Source organism: Syngnathoides biaculeatus, chromosome 6 (genome assembly GCF_019802595.1).
Source record: "Syngnathoides biaculeatus isolate LvHL_M chromosome 6, ASM1980259v1, whole genome shotgun sequence".
Taxonomy (NCBI): domain Eukaryota; kingdom Metazoa; phylum Chordata; class Actinopteri; order Syngnathiformes; family Syngnathidae; genus Syngnathoides; species Syngnathoides biaculeatus.
In genome coordinates this window covers 23,714,612-23,730,432 of record NC_084645.1, presented here as the reverse complement: position 1 = coordinate 23,730,432, position 15,821 = coordinate 23,714,612, and the positions used below count along the sequence as shown (strand labels likewise).

Sequence of the window (15,821 nt, the reverse complement as noted above, 5' to 3'; positions counted from 1 at the left end):
GACTAAGAAAGCGTTAACGGGATTGGCTGGTTGTTCGACGGTGAATTCCAGACAGCGAATTGTAGCCAGTTGAATCTCAGGAGATTTAAAATATTGCGTTTGAATTTTTTTTATATGCCAAATTCGTGAACATTGAAAAGTTAAACTGAAATACAACGATAGGAAATGTGATTACATTGAAATAATAATGTGAATTTTACAACATAAAACTTTCAGTGGCATTTTTAATTCAAATCCGGGTGGCACATATTTACTTCCATAGTTTTAGGGTTTCAAAACAGGCTTACCATTTCCAAATTGCAAAATTCGTACCCATTTTTGTTGTGTTTTTTTTTTTTTTTTTCGCTTTTTCAGGCGGTTCCGGCTCGGTAAACGACACCGAAGGAAAAACCCGCAAACAGACCTCTTGAGTCGAGTGTACTTTATTTTGATGATCACCGGGCCGTTTCCCTTTTACAACAAATGCGTGCGCAGCACTTCTACTTGACCAGAGAGAGACAGCGATAGTCGGAAAACAGTTGACGAGATGCGCGCCGGAGAAGAAGGAAGCCGCTATACGTTTTTCGGAGAGGGATCGAGAGAGAAAGAGAGAGAGAGAGAGCGAGCGTCAAACGTAGGTTAGCGCTGTACAGCAGCTCGAGAACGACAAACAAACAGAAGCACGGCCCAAACCTAGCGTTAGCGCTACTCCCGTGCGGAAACAATTACATTCAGGATTATAACCAAATAAGTCACATGCAAGAGGATTAAGTTGATGTTCTCTTGGCGGGTCGGAATCACTGTCGAAAGCGGAACGTTTACGTTAAGAGATATGTACAAAGCGGTGTGTGTGTGTGTGTGTGTGTGTGTGTGCGTGCGTGCGTGCGTGCATGTGTGTGTGCGGTACATTCGTGTTGTGTTTGACCATTTGGACTTTGTTTCAAGTCATATTCAGGAAAAAGGTTCTGGTTCGGTTCTGGCGTCGTGAGAAGAGTCGGTTGTCCCGTGTTTCTTCGTTCAAACCCACTTTTGAGTCGTTTGTCGATGCAAATTACATTCACAAAAATAATTTTTTTACATCTCGCGCAGCGTTCCACCGGCGCCTGGAAAAGTCGCACCGGAAATGCCTACCAAAAAAAAAAATATAATAATAATAATAAATCACGTTCGGGCGCACTCGGAAACGTCTCATTTGGAACTTTGAGGCGTTCTTCTGTTTTGTAGTGTGTATTTGATTTAAAAAAATGAAAAATAAAATTCCCTCCCACGAGAGGTGACGCTGCATTCCAGAAAACTGGGAAGTTGGAAATCCCATATACACAAAGAATAAGATTTTGTATGATATGTATTCATTCAAAGGCTTCTCAAAACATTGTTTTATACTCCTCATCCAACACATTTTGCGGCGTTAAATTATTGATATATTTTACCGTCTTTGTATTATTTATTGCGTAATAATGTTTGAGAGGGGCTGCCAAAATTCCAAAAAACGGATTCTTAAAAAGGACATCTCAGTGATGAGAAGAATCACATATTATTCTGAAGAAATTATGTTATGTTATGAAGGAAAAAAAAACAAAAATACTGAGCGATATGACAGCATAAAACATCAAAGAAGATGTAATGCAGTATATCCGTGTCGTTACAATGTAATGCTACGAACAGAAAGTTGTCACGAGAATCACGTTTTAATAAGATCAGAAAAAAGTCACATTGCCGGATTAGGAAGAAAAAAACCCCAAAATAATTAAAAATGTTACCGAAAAAAAAAAAAAGTTTTTTAATTTGATGTGAAGTCGCGTCGCATTTGTTGCGTCCCGTTTTGGACTGAGCTCGTTCTTAATTTTTGTCTACAACGGACATTTTTGAGGAGTGTCATTAGCCTAACAGCATATTTGACAAAGCCATTTTCAACTTATTGTTAAAATATCACCCAAAAAAAACCCACTAATATGCTTAGTACAAATTCTATATTATTTTTTCTCATTATTCACCAAAATTTTAATGTAAATTAGGCAAATTACACTATGAAGGTCACGCTTTGAAACTTGCCAATTTTCTGGAATGCGTCGCACGGGTTGTTGGAAAATGGAATCATTTTAGCGCAAGTGTTCCCAAAATGATGAACTGAATTATTATGAAAATTATTTGAGAAAAGTCATTGACTGGACGACATTCTCAGCTACCCACCTCAAACATGCAGTTTTTGAAAAAATGAAAAAACAAAACAAACAAAAAAAACATTCCTGCAAGTGTCGCCCCAGACATTCATTCATGCTCATTTATAAATAGTTATTATTATGATTATGATTATTTACATATTACAACGTGTGTTTACGGTCGTTGAGGTCATCGCTGTGCTTCAGTACAAACAACTAAACTCCTCCCACGTCCTTTTTTGGGGGAAAAAAAAAAGTGCATTCTGGTTTGGTGCAAAGACATTCTTATTACTTTTAGCGTACAGGAATCAAACGCGCGTCATCACACTTCGCCTTCGAACGTTTTCATTTCACATCTGGCGTCGTCCTTTCCCGCGTTCGAAACGAGCGTCCGTTGCTACATTAGTGTCGTCGTCTTTTATATTTCTGTCGTGACGAGAAACATTCGGCTAACGTTGGCCGCGTCAGCGCCGAAACGTCCTCGCGTATTTCAATGGGCACGTCCGTGTAATTATTACACATTAAAAGCGACATTAAATGACCTTAAAATCCCGCACAAATGATGGGAAATTATGAAATATTAATTTCCCTTGAAAACATGAAGGAAATGAAAATCTAGAATGAACATTTGATCGTTAAAAACTATCATACTATTTAAAAGATGAACTTATTTGAACGATAACATCTAAAATGATTACAAAGCAACATCATAATTTCAATGAGGCAGTTACGGCTAAAACGTTCCCCGTAAGACACTTGATCAGGAACAAATGCACAATTATTACGCTTCAATAATTCGATCGCGCAATCTCGCCGGCGTCAATTGATTAGGGACGGCACTCAATCCGACTCCGATTAATATTCGCTTTTCATTTCGGTTGCGGCCCAATTAACGGAAGGTTAAAATGTGAAATAAATTTGAATACATAATTTATTAAAAAAAAAAACAAAAAAACGATGACATTCAGATTGTGCCTTTGTGCCGAGATGTGATCGCTAAATCAATTGAATTCTGTTTAACGAGATCATCGTCATTATCTTGGTTCGTTCTACTGAATTTTACCGATTATCGTTTATTGTATTTTATGGTTATTTTTTTGTCTATTTGCCACAGTGCGTGAAGTTGGTTGTTGCCAGGAAATGGGTTTCGCTGGGGGGGGGGCGCGACTCAAAACTCGATCTTGCAGGCGGGGAACGACTCGTCCTGCATGACCACCGTGCTGCTGGAGGCCAGAACCATGATGTTCAGGTCCTGCTGCCTCTCGTGGGTGCTCTGGTACCACTCGCGGGTCACCTCCGTGTCGTGCGTCGGGATCAGGGTCACCTGAGAAGAGGGGGGTTAAAAAAAAAAAAAGCTGAAAATATTTCATTTAGGAACATTATAACATATTCAAATCATAATAAAAATATTTGGATTTATTGATTATTAATGCAAAAATGACTTTTATTCAGTGCTGGCTTGTGATATAAGTTTAATTTGTTCCTTGTCCGCACTCTTAAAAACACTCAAATAATCTTTCCCAATTAATATGAACGGAGATAATATAAATCCTTTCCGCCCCCCCCCCCAAAAAAAAATGTAATGAGCACTCAAGACTAATGTACTTCATCAAAACTTGGAAATAACAAAAATAATTTAAAGCGCTAGACGGATTATGCATCATGATTAATAAATTGGGGCGCCTTTTGGTGCTTGAATTGACCACCGGCGGCCACTATAATCGTAATAATAATAATAATAATAAAAGAAGACACACCAGCGGCTTGGACGATGGACATGGACACCAGTGAGTATTGTTTTTTTGTTGTCTGTCTATATGTCTTCATGCACCGTTTGTGTTCAGATATTCATATATATGTCATCTCATTATCTAAGCCGCTTATCCTCACAAGTTCTGCGGGAAAGCTTGGAGCCTATCCCATCTAGCTTCGGGCGAAAGGCAGACTACACCCTGAACTGGTCGCCACTGAGCGGGAATCGATGCCACACCCGTGACCCTTGTGAGGATAAGCGGCCCAGATAATGGATAGATATAATTTACTTGATTTATTTTTTATTACTACCTAGTGTAGGATCATAGAGTAAGTTTGAGTATTATTTACCAACCAGTCCACCAAGGAAAAATCATCCAATTACGCTTAATTGGTCCCAAAATTATTTACTTGCTACAACTAATAGATGGTGAATGAATTTATAGATAATAATGTAGAAAATAATAGATTGTTCCTTTTGCTATGCCAGCAACATATGAAGACAGGCAAAACATTTAAATGCTCTTCCATCAAATCCAGATCTGCGTGTCGGCTGCGGCAGTACCTGTAGGTTGGAGCCCCACTGAGCTTTGCCCTCCAGCAGGGCGTCCAGAACCCCGCGGCTGGGCTCCCCGCCGCTCGGGTCGTTCCCGCTCACCACGTAGTACGCCGCCCGCACTCGCTTGAAGAACTCCTGGTCCACGTTCTTGGCACTGCAGTGGTTGGGCACATAAGCCAGGTCCACGTAGACCGGCGGCCCGGCCGGGACAGCCGAGGAGGCCTTCTGAGGGTTGTTTCCTGAACAGATTCGCGTGATCAGTTTGGAAATGAAGAACTACTTCTCAGTCCTTCGCAGGTATCAATATTTCGTCTAGCTTTTCTTCACAGTAAAACTGCCCTGGAATACTTGGTATGTTCTCTGGACTCTAGTCAGTGGAGTTGTTCGCCTTACCTATACGTGCCTGTTGGGCAGTGGTTGAACGAGGTGGAGAGAGAAGCTAGCAACTGGTGGTGTTATAAGACTCAAGGTTTCTACCTCATGGCGAAGAAAGTACTGTATCTCTCAACGGAGTAGGGGACCTACGAAACCACCCGTCTCCCAAGTACATGATGACTCTGTCTGGCGGGGGGCCCCTCTCCAAAGTAGTGAATGACTTTTTCATCCAAAAGATAAGCGGTATACTCTAGATTCTTGTTTAGCGCGTGCCTTGAAACATATATGACAATCTTATCAAATCCGCATCAGCAATCAGGCTAGATCTGTTCTTCGTAGACTTTGTGCACGGACCCATGAAGGCTTTTTCGGATGAGGCGCGAAACGTCTGCTAAACCCGACCAGAACAGTCCAATGCCCTGAGAAAACAAAAACCTCGGTGAAGGAGAATATCGCCAGAAAGAGTGGGAATACTTTTTCCACCTGCCCTTTTGGGTAAATGGAATTAGAATCGCTTTGCTTTGATGACAAGATGCATTATTAATCCATCAAATGAATTAATCTCGGCTATGTTCGCATATTCAGGCGTAATCCGCATTGTCCTCGTTTCACCGCTACGGTTTTGATTGTATTGTACTCGGATCTTCAGGAACGAACATTTGTACCACCAGCAAGATGCAACCCACCTGAACTGCTCTTCACTCCGTTGACCATCCCCCTCGCCGGGTTAAGGATGTCACTCCGTGAACCGAGGTTCTCGGACATTTTCACCAGCCTGGAGCTCCTCTCCGGGTCCTTCCTCCTGAGGGATGCTGATCGGGGTGAGGTTGAGTCCTTGTGGGCCTGCTTCACCAGCGTGGTGGACCTCTTCTTCACTTCCCCCCTCCGAGCAGGAGACGCTGATTTGGGTTTGGACTTCCTGAGGCCCCTGGTGGCCTTGTGTTCCCTTGTGAGAGGTTTTTCCGTGCTGTTGGCATCCTGAAGGAGAACTTCGGGATCCACCATGCACACATCTGGATGGGGACGCTGTGGCGGAGGGTCCTTCACGGAGGTGGGTTGGGGATCGTGTGCCTGCTGAGGTGCTCTTGGTGCCGGGGGATGCTGGCCACCTGCGGCACCCCCGGCAGACAATTTGTCCGCAGGCAGATGTTCAGCATCTTCATCTGAGTCCAGATTACCTTCCGCGGTAATAGATGGACACTCCTCGGTTCCTGGCGGGACATCAGAATCAGACTGTGAAGGCAACGACTCACTCACCGATGTGGGAGGTGTTTCCTCTCCAGCTAAAGTCGCAATCAATCCAGATGGGACAGCTCCGGACTGATAACCGACATCTCCGTGGTGACGCCTCTGCTTATGTGACTTCCTTTTCACTGATGTTTGCTCGCGAGTCACATCGGCTCCCTCCTGAGAGCGGTCACTTTGTTCGTCCTCTTCATCCTCGTCACCAGAGAACTGATGCAGACTAGGATTGATGAAGGAAGGAGAGAGTTCTCCTTTATGCTGCTTGTAATCAAAGGAGGAGTCCGCCAGAGAGGAGGCAGCGGCGGCTCCGTTGTTCAAGTCCAACGGATGATCAGTTTTTGTTTTGCTCGACGCTCCTGTGAGCGAGGTTGGTTTTGAGGAGGCACCGTGGATGCTGGCCATCCATTCGAAGGCTTCCTCCTCTTGGTCACTATAACCTGGTGGAGGGGCACTTGGGAAATCATCAGGCTTTTGTAGCAGCTCCCAATCAGAAATGCTACTCTTTCGCCTCGCTTCTAACCTCTCTGGTGGCTGATCCAGAAAGATCTTTGCCTCTGGGCTGCCAGCTAATCTTTCCTCCCTGACGTGTACGTCACTCCTACTCTGCTCAACTGAATCTTTCGTCTTTTCACTGCTATCTTTCCACATCTTGTCTTCCAGAGTCTTTTCTTCCATTTGTCCTTTTACCGCGTCTGTTTTTTCAGTTTCCTGCTCCACTACAGCGTGGATCGTCGCCTCCTTTTCTACCTGTGGTGTTTTCACACTTTGCTGCTTTCCGTCCTCTGTTTTGGGGGTGTCTGCGATGGCACATGAGGTGTTCATAGCACCACTTGCACTTGCTGAAGTGACTGACACAGCGGGATGATCCGTTTGCGTCACCACTTCTGGTAGAGACTCAACGGTCTTGGCAGTCTTAGTGTCGGTGGCATTTAAAGTACTTTTAATCAATTGTGCTTCAGTTTTTAATGGAAAAAGGTCTCTCTCTTCAGACATTTTTTGCCATTCAACGTCGGATACGATGTCTTCTACTGCTCCTTGGGAGATCCTGTCTGTGGCTTCCGATCTTTGTGGCGCTATATCAGAACAAGCTTCTGGTGTGTAGACAATGCCTGCCAGTTTTGAGGGCTCAGTACTTTGTATGGGAGACGATGACGATTTGGTCCCTTCAGCCTGGGAATCCTCTTTTGGAGGTTTTGCCATCACCTCCATGTACTCATCTCTCTGAGTACCGCCAGAGACTGAGCTTATAGACCCGCTACTAAAAAATGGAACCTGATGGGGCAAACTGCTTGACACAGTCACAAAACTTTGACCGCTGTCTTCTAGTTTATGGGCAAAACTCGAGAAGGGTGTTGGATAAGTGTCTGCAGAGGTGGTGAATGTGCAAGGTGACGTTGGAAGCTGGTCCTCCTTTTTAGCAGCAAAATCTGAACTTTGCCTCTTCGTCACACTTTCCTCTTGTGTGTCTCCTTGGTAATACTGATCTTCTCTGAAAGTTTCTTGTCCACATTCACCGGACTGAATATCATGCTGCTTATCTTTTGGACCTACTCGACTGACCTCAGAGTATCCTCCAGATCCACTCAGTCCAATATCGGCATAACTTCCGTGTTCAGTGCGGAGAGACCAGAGGCAGGCGTGGAAATGGACATCGGGCGTTCCGATTGTTGTGCTGAGGTTGAGCTGCTGAGGTTGCTGCTGAGTGGTGATGTTTGACTTTGATGTTTGTCTTCTGGTCGTGGTGACGGAGAACGTTCGTCTTCATACTTTTCCTTTGACTGCTCGACCTCAGAGGAAGCAACATCTTCAGTAATCGATAGCCTCCTTGGTGTTGCTGGCTCAGGTGACAAACATGTTTTGTCTTCCTTTGCTTCAAGAGGTTTTGGGTCAAATGGAGTAGGCAACCACATGCTGTCCCGTGTGACGGCATTTGTACCTGGTGATGTTGTTGTTTTGCTTTCAGTCTTGGTCTCTGGAGGTTTGGTCACACCAGGAGCTGTTGCGCCATAGAAGTCTTCCTTTTCAAGAAGGTTTGTGTCACCAGGTGGTAATATTTTGCTTGGGTCCTGCTTGGATACCTGCAAGGCATCCTCGGGTGTAACTTTCGAGGCAAACTCCTCTCTATGAAAGCTTAATTCAGGAGAGGTTTTGTCTGAGGTCTCGCAGATGGTTTTATTCTCATGGGGACTCACCCCACACATTTCTTTTTCAGATTGCTCCCTGGCACCTTTTTCCACATCAACATCACTCGAGTCCTCCTCTTCGTCATCATCCTCATCTTCCTCATCATCGTCATCATCAACTTTGAAATCTTCTCCCTCTACAAGTAAGCGCACATCTACCAGGTGTTCTTTGCCTTTGGGAAAGTCCACTATGGACTGACTGTTGTCTGAGGCTAGAATGTTGTCATCTATTTTACGTTCAAAACACGAGGAGGCTGAGCCTGGTCCAGTTTTACTTGCTTGCTCTTCCCTTGGAGAAAATGAAGCACCGTGGGGTAAAATTTCTTCTGCTGGGGTGCGCCGACCAGATGGAAACTCCTCCTCATCTGAGAACTCCATCGTGTCTTTCAGAGATTTTTCCATCTCCTTTGTAGTGTCCTTTTGTGTGAATGGAGCGCTGTGATCTGATTGGTACCAGGTTTCTTGCCTTGATGGTTGCCCTTCAGAATGAAGAGCAGCACCAGTAGACACCTGATTCCTTTCTCCTGAAGTTCCTCCTTCCATGTCCTCCTTCTCTTTCTCTGATTTTTCTGGTTTATCCTGTTTGGGACTGTAAGAGTCTTGAGAAATTTTATTGTCTTGGATATTCAAGGACGAAAGGTTCTTGTCAGTAGGAAGGATGTCTGCCCTTTCTTTTCGTTCTCTCTCTTCTTCTTGCCCTTTCTCTCTGTCTTCCTGCTCAGGTGAGGCTCTTCGGTGGCTTTCACTCTGTGGGCTGCAGTCAACTGCACTTAAGGAGATTGGTTCTTCTTTGACAAGATCCTCTTGTAGGGACGTGGCTGCCACCGTTGGGCTCGTTCTCCTGTTATCATCTATGCTGATGTCAGAAGTATGGCCTTCAGACACATGAGTCTCCTCTTGAATGGTAGTAGGATCTTTTGGGATAGGCTTCTCATAGGGATCATACTTTGATGTCGCAAAAGATGTGTTTTCATCTTTTAGTCCGTTACCTGTGGTCTCTTTCTTCGCGTCAGATTTCAGAACATCAGTCGGGCTGCTATCGTCGGAGTCTTTGTCCAATAGGAAATACGAACAAGGCTGTGAAAATCCTGGGGAAGCAGCCTCCCGTTCTCCTTCCATCTCCCGTTCCGCTTCTTTGCCAGGCTTGTCCTGCTGCTCCATCTTAACTGCGGCCCCGTCTCCAGGACTCATTTGAAATTGGATTTTGGATTGGCTCTCGGTGCTTGAGCTGGACTCTGGTTCTGTCTCAGAGCATGATACATCAGGAAATGGCTCTTGTTTTTGAATAGAAGTCATCCCTCCTTTTGATGTGTCAGTAGTTGAAGATTGCTCAGGTTGGGAGCTCAATGAGGGAGGGGTTTCAGGTTTTCCAGCCTCAGAAGAAAAACCGCATTCTTCTCTCACAATGTCTTTGATCTCTTCATCAAGTGAAGGTTCCTGCATTGTAAGTGTTGGTATGACTATTACAGTCTGTCTGGTTGATGTCGCTTCAGTTTGATTGCTTAATGGAGTTGTTTGGCCTGCACAGCTGGCATAGGGTTCGAATTTTCTCGGCTCAACTGACAAGGGTCTGGAGCCCATACATATGTACTCTTCCTCCTCGTCTTCCTGGTCTTCATCAGAGGACTGAATCAGGAGGGTGGGCTTGTCGTCTAGTTTTGAAAGTAACTCTGCTTCTCCGAATGTTGCGTCTCCAGACTGTTTCAAGGTTTTGTCGAGGTCCTTCTCTTGTAACTCCTCCCGCTCCCATTTCTCCTCCTTGGCGTGTTCAACATCAGCCCTCTCTTTCTCACTGATGTCTTCCTCCTTCGAATCCGATGTGGTTTTTATCTGTTCTGATTTGGTCTTTTTCTCATGCAGATCTTCCGTCTCACAGGTTGCCTCTTTCTCCTGCTCCTTCTCCATCTTCTGTTCCTTGCTCAACTCGGCAACATGAGCATCATCCTTTTCCTTCTCCATCTTCTGAGAGGAACTAAAAATGACCATCGCACTTTCATCGTGTTCTTTTTCTTGCTTGTGTATTTCTGCTGGCATCGCTGGCTGGTCTTCAGCTGACTCAGTATCCAAGGATGCCCCTTGCTTTTTCACGGTCACCTCCTCCTCTTTTGGAGCTCCAGGCCTCGTGCCAAAGATTTCTTCTCTCGGTATCTTCTCTTTTGACTGCTCTTCCGTGGCCTGGACTAGGGAGTGGTCTACCTCTTTCACAATACCTCTCTTCACATCAGCTTCACCAGCTTTTTCAACCTCTTTTGATTGACAAGATTCAGTCGTTGTCTCATGTTTGTCTCCACCCGAACCCACCGTGGGCACGCTCTTGAGTTCTTTAGTGGTTTCATCTTCACGACTGAGCTCCGTAACTGCATCTTTCATCGTCTCACTGATGTGTTCCTCAGATTTGACTTCTTTCAGTTTTTGATCCTCTAGGCTCTCCACTAGGGCGTCTTTCCCCGCTTTTGCCTCTTCTAACGCTGTTACTTGTTTCAGCTCTTTAGCCTCTTTGTCACAGACAGCACTCTTTTCCTCTTTCAAAGTTTGGGACAAGGCAAAATCTTTTTGCATTTCCTCTTTTTTTGGTAAATCAGAAGACTCATTCTTATCGGACGCTTCGTCCTTTTGTGTCTCTTTTGCATCCTGCTTTTTCAGTTTATCTTCCGAATCAATTTTCTCATCCAATTCCGGCATTAGTTTTACTTCAATGGAATCTTTGCTTTCTTCTTCTTTAGTGGGTTCGATCGACACTTGTACCTTACTTGTTCCTTTGTGTGTTTCTTCTTCTCTAGATATAATACCGACACTTTGATTCACAATTTTCACTTCTTCCTCCTTGGTTGGTTTGATAGTGATGGTGTCCACTTCATCATCAGCTTTTTCCTCTACTTTACCACCATAAATGTCATCTTGCACGGTGTCAGCTTCCTTTTTCTTGCTCGTCATGTCCACGTCAGCGGGGATGCCGGCAGCAAAGGCACCGAGTGTCTTTTCCACTTCTTTGACGGATTTGTCTACATGTGGTTGTTCTGAATTTCCTTGTATGGTAGCTTTCATTTCCTGAACCTTGTCTAATGCAGGAACGTGTGCAGCATCCACACAAACAAAGTCTTCTTTGGTGATTTCAGTCTCTGTAGTTTTGGACTTGTCTTTCTCCATTTGCTGATCTGTGGCCAGTCTGATTTCTCCCATTTTGTCTTTGTTCAGGTCACCCGCTGATTCATCTTTTCCAATCTTCTGCTTCTCATCCTCATAAGACTTTTTAACGGAAGTCTCATCCTTTGACTCTGTGCTGTGAACACTTGGACTCTCCTTTTCTTCAGGTTCTGTGGCAACAATGTCAAAAGTTCTCGCCTCATCTCTCTCTTCCTGTTTCATCACTTTGCTCTCAATCACAATAACATCTGCCTTCTTGACCTCTTCCACGGTTTTGAGTTTCGTGTCATCTTTGCCTCCAAAAGCAACAATAGCATCTTCTTTGGGAGATTTAGCTGAAGGACTGATGTAATTTTCAAAGTCTTGCAGATCATCTTTAATGGCGGTATCGAGTGGCTCTTTTTCCACAACTTTATCATTGTAAATATTGGAACCTTTCACCACGGTCTCGTCCTTGATGGGTGGAATGGCACAAACATCTTCCTGGAGAGCAGGTGGTTGAACTTCACTTGAAGGTACGTCTTTAATAGTTATTTGCTTTTCTGTCTCTTGTTCTGTCTCCTTGTCCGATACAAGATCCCTCAAGCCTTTCTCAAATGGTTTTTCATCTGTCTTTTTGTATATTTGCCCCTCTTCTTTTTCCTTTATCATTTTATCTTCAGTTGAGGTGGCAAACTTGTGGAGCTCCAAATCAGGGTACGCTCCCACTGGCGAATGTCGAAGGGGAGAATGAGTTGGACTCGGTGGGCCTGATTGTGTCGGGGATGCCATTTTTACAGTAATGTCATCCGGACTGAAACAACGCTCCTCGCTCTCTGAGGTCACAGAGTCTGAGCCGAAAGGCCTAGTAGGTACTACTGAGGAAAGACCTTTGGAGGTCGTTGCATAAATATTCTCTTCTTCAACTGGAAAGTGGATTGGTTTTTCGTCCTCTATTAACTTGGAAACAGGAGATGCCGAGCCAGACAGCTTTTCAACATCCTTGTCTTTGCCATTTGTTTTTTGGGATGTAGCGTAGCCCTCTTGAAGTTTTTCGAGGGAAATATCAACATTGGGAGTCTGATCTTCTTCTTCTTCTTCTTCTTCATCATACTCATCGTCGTGGGAACAAGGAACCTTACCGGCCATCTTTGCGTCTTCAAGGGGAAGTTGTAAGTCAGCCGAGGGGGACTTGTCTTCAAGAGATGACGGTGAAAGTATTTCTGATGAGAGAAGTTGCTCGTTGTTCACTTTGGTTTTGGCTGGCTCTTCAAGCGCGACTGTGGACGCAACAGACTGGTCTTCAGCGAGAGAAGTGGGGAGAGAGGACAGTTTGTCATATTCCGTGATGGACGTCGCAGAGGACACGTGCTCTTCCTCTGCCAGAGGGGCAGTGAATATGTTGGTAAACATTGACAGTTGCTCCTGCCCGCCGGGCATGAAACCTTTCCCTGGGATGGCTGAAGCCTGGATCTCCCTCATTCCATGTATGTTTACAAAGGATCCAGTCTGATCTGGAACCGAGACATCGTGTGCACCGACATCATATTGAATGTGCGGTATCCTCTCCTCCGCCTCTTCGTGGATCTCCTCGTCGGAGATGGTTTGTTCTGTCTCGGAGTACCCTGGAATGGTCTCGTCTTGGATGTAGGAGATGTGTTCTGCTGTAGCACCAGGAGCGACTCCACTTATGGGCGCTGTGGTCCCTCCCACGTGTGAAAGGTAGCCCTCTTCCTCATCTTCCTCCTCAAATTCGGCTTGGGTCAAGGTGTCGCTTTTGCTCTTGCTGAGTATCGGCTCTTCAGCCGCGCCTTCACTGGTGAGCTCTTCATCTGCGATCGCGTCCAAATCTTCCACTTCCTCCAGTTCAGCCTTCTCCACTGGCTCATCTTCATCCTCTTCCTCATCTTTTGTGTCAAGCTCTGCTGAGGTGACGGTTTCTGCTTTCTCCATTTCTTTTGTCTCGTGTTTTCTCTCCATCTCATCTTGCTCTTTCAACTGGAATTCATCTTCCTCTTCTCCAATGCCCATGTCCTCTTCCTCGTCGTCCTCGTCTTCTGTCCTTGCCTCAGCAGTTGGAGCTTCTTCTTCTTCCTCGTCCTCCTCCTCCTCCTCCTCATCCTGAGATGCAGCTCCCTCGTCCTCATACATCTGGGTCTCTTCTACCTCTTTCTGGTTGTCATATTTTGCCTCAACAACAGGTTTTACTGCCGGTGTTTCCTCCTTCCCAAGAGACTCTGTAGCAGGTAGGAGTCCACTCTCTGGTGCCTCGAGCTTCTCTTGTGTAAACCTTTGAGCTGTAGTCTGCAAACCAACGTCATCATCGCTTGCCGGTGCTGCTAAAACATCTGCGGCTACGGCTTTGGTCACTACAATGTCGTTGGCAAGGTCTTCAGAGGGAGCGCCATTCTGTATTGGCTCAGTTTGAATGGGTTCTTTACTCGTTTCTTTAACTTCCCGAGTCTTTAGTTCCTCTGGCTTCGATTCGGCCTTTACCGGTTTTGTTTTTCCGGTCTTTACTTTACTCGACACTTTGGCTTTGTGTAACGTCTTTCGAACTTCTGGCGTGAGAGGTTTGAGGTCCGGCTTTGCTATTTTTCTCAGCTCCGGTTTGAATGTCTCCTTTTTCTTGTCCTCCTTGGACTTTCCATCTCTCTTCTCATCTTTTTTGGCAGACTCTTCTTTCCTGACTTTCTTGATCTCCTTCTCCTTGTCCTTTTTCTCATCCATCTTTGACACTCTTTCCTTGGAGTGCTTTTTCAAGGATTTTTCTTTCAGAAGTTTCTTCTTTTCTGGCACATCAGTTTTAGATTTGATGGTTTTAGTTGGCTTTTTCGGTTCTTTTTTCACAGATATGTTTTCCTTTACAGTCTCCGTGACGGTTAATGCATCATCTTGTCCTTCTGTTTTTTCCTTGGCGATCTTTGCGGTTGTCTTTGGGGAAGATTTAAGGCTCTCTTTGCTTTCTGTTCTTTGTTTTAACTTTGTTTGCTTTACCACAGAGGGAGACGCTCCTGAAGCGATATCTTTTTGTGTCGCGATGGGATAACGCAAGCAATCAAGGTGTCTTAACTTTTCCAGGCCTTCCAGGATCTTGTTTTGAGGCGCATTTCCTGGGAAGAGAACTCTGACAATCTTTTCGGTCGGGTTTGCAGGAAGCCAAATGACTAAGGCAGTGACTGATGTCAAGTAGGGCACTGATATTTCTCCTTCCTTCCCATTTTGCAAAACGATACCAGTTTTGGCTTTGCTGTTTCCGGACCACTTTTGCATGAGGAACTGCATCTCTTTGCTTTCCTTGACGGGGTTGAGAACGTACATATCCAAACGGCCCACTCCCATCTTGTGGAACAGGGTAATGGGCTCAATGGTGTTGCTGACCACTCGATATAGAGGCTCCGGTGTAATTCCCAGTTTGTTAAGGTACTGCAAAGTTAATGAGGCTTCTTCGATGCTGCGTTTGACTTTGAGATTAGATTCTGGCATACGTAACTTCTCTGGCACGTTGAAAAACACCACACCAAGTTCTGGAGAGATTAGGTTCTTAAGCCAATCGCTACCGTTGGTGGAGCCTTGAGATCCCTCTTCCTCTTGCTCTGCTATTTTCCTCTGTAGGATTCCATTGATGCCGGGGAGGTTGTCCGCACCAATGTGAGTGAGCAGAATGGAGTCGATACGGTCCAGGTGGCGGACCAGCTTCCAGAAGCAGGATTTGCGTTCCGAGCCGCCGTCTACCAAGATGTTGAAGCCGTTCACAGCGAAGAGGGCGGAGTCCCCGCGTCCGCCGGGAAAGATGTAGCAGCACGGCTTGGACAGTTTCAGGAACCCTCCGGATGTCGGTGGTTCGAGCAGGTCAAAGGGTGAGGGGACGTCAACTGTCGCACAGATGTAGTCTGTGAACTCGGTGACCCCCTCCATCTTGAGGACTACGGGCTCGGGGTTTAGTTTGTAGTGCAGGAAATCCCGCAGGGTCTGCTGCTGTCCCAGGGAGTTCCAGCCCACCTCCCCGCGGCAGGACACAGTGAGTGTAGCCTGCTGCTTGGGGATGGATGGGCCCAGGAGTTCTCTGACCTGCAGAAGAAACAAGGGCAGATTTGTATGTTTCTAAAGATATATATTTTTATACGGTGTGTGACATTTGGTGTGTCCCATATTGGGGTTTATTTTAAAATAAGTAAATAGCTTGGACTCCAAGAATGGTACCCTGAATTTAATACCAGGTCTTAGGTTGGAAGGGATTCAGCTCCTTCCACATATGTTAAAACAGACTTGGGACTTTTAGACCTCTTAGCCCTTCTTGGGTATTTTCGCATGTGTTTTGTGGTGATTTTCCTGTTGGAGGATCGCAAACTGTGCCTAAGACTGAAACTGAACAGCACGCTTTACTCCAAAATGCCTTGAAAGTCTTGTGATTTCAATGTGCCTTGCACAGTTTCAGCACACCTT

General features: G+C 45.2%; 1 protein-coding gene across 1 annotated transcript in view; it reads right to left on the bottom strand.

Moving 5' to 3' along the window:
• Positions 1-229: 229 nt before the first annotated feature.
• LOC133502320 (microtubule-associated protein 1A-like) overlaps positions 230-15,821 on the bottom strand; it is a 44,794-nt gene continuing 29,202 nt past the window's right edge. Inside the window, 4 exon segments of the mRNA XM_061822985.1 lie at positions 230-3,462; positions 4,456-4,688; positions 5,511-7,679; positions 7,682-15,446. Coding sequence (XP_061678969.1) covers positions 3,307-3,462; positions 4,456-4,688; positions 5,511-7,679; positions 7,682-15,293 — 10,170 coding nt within the window. The 5' untranslated portion in view covers positions 15,294-15,446 and the 3' untranslated portion in view covers positions 230-3,306.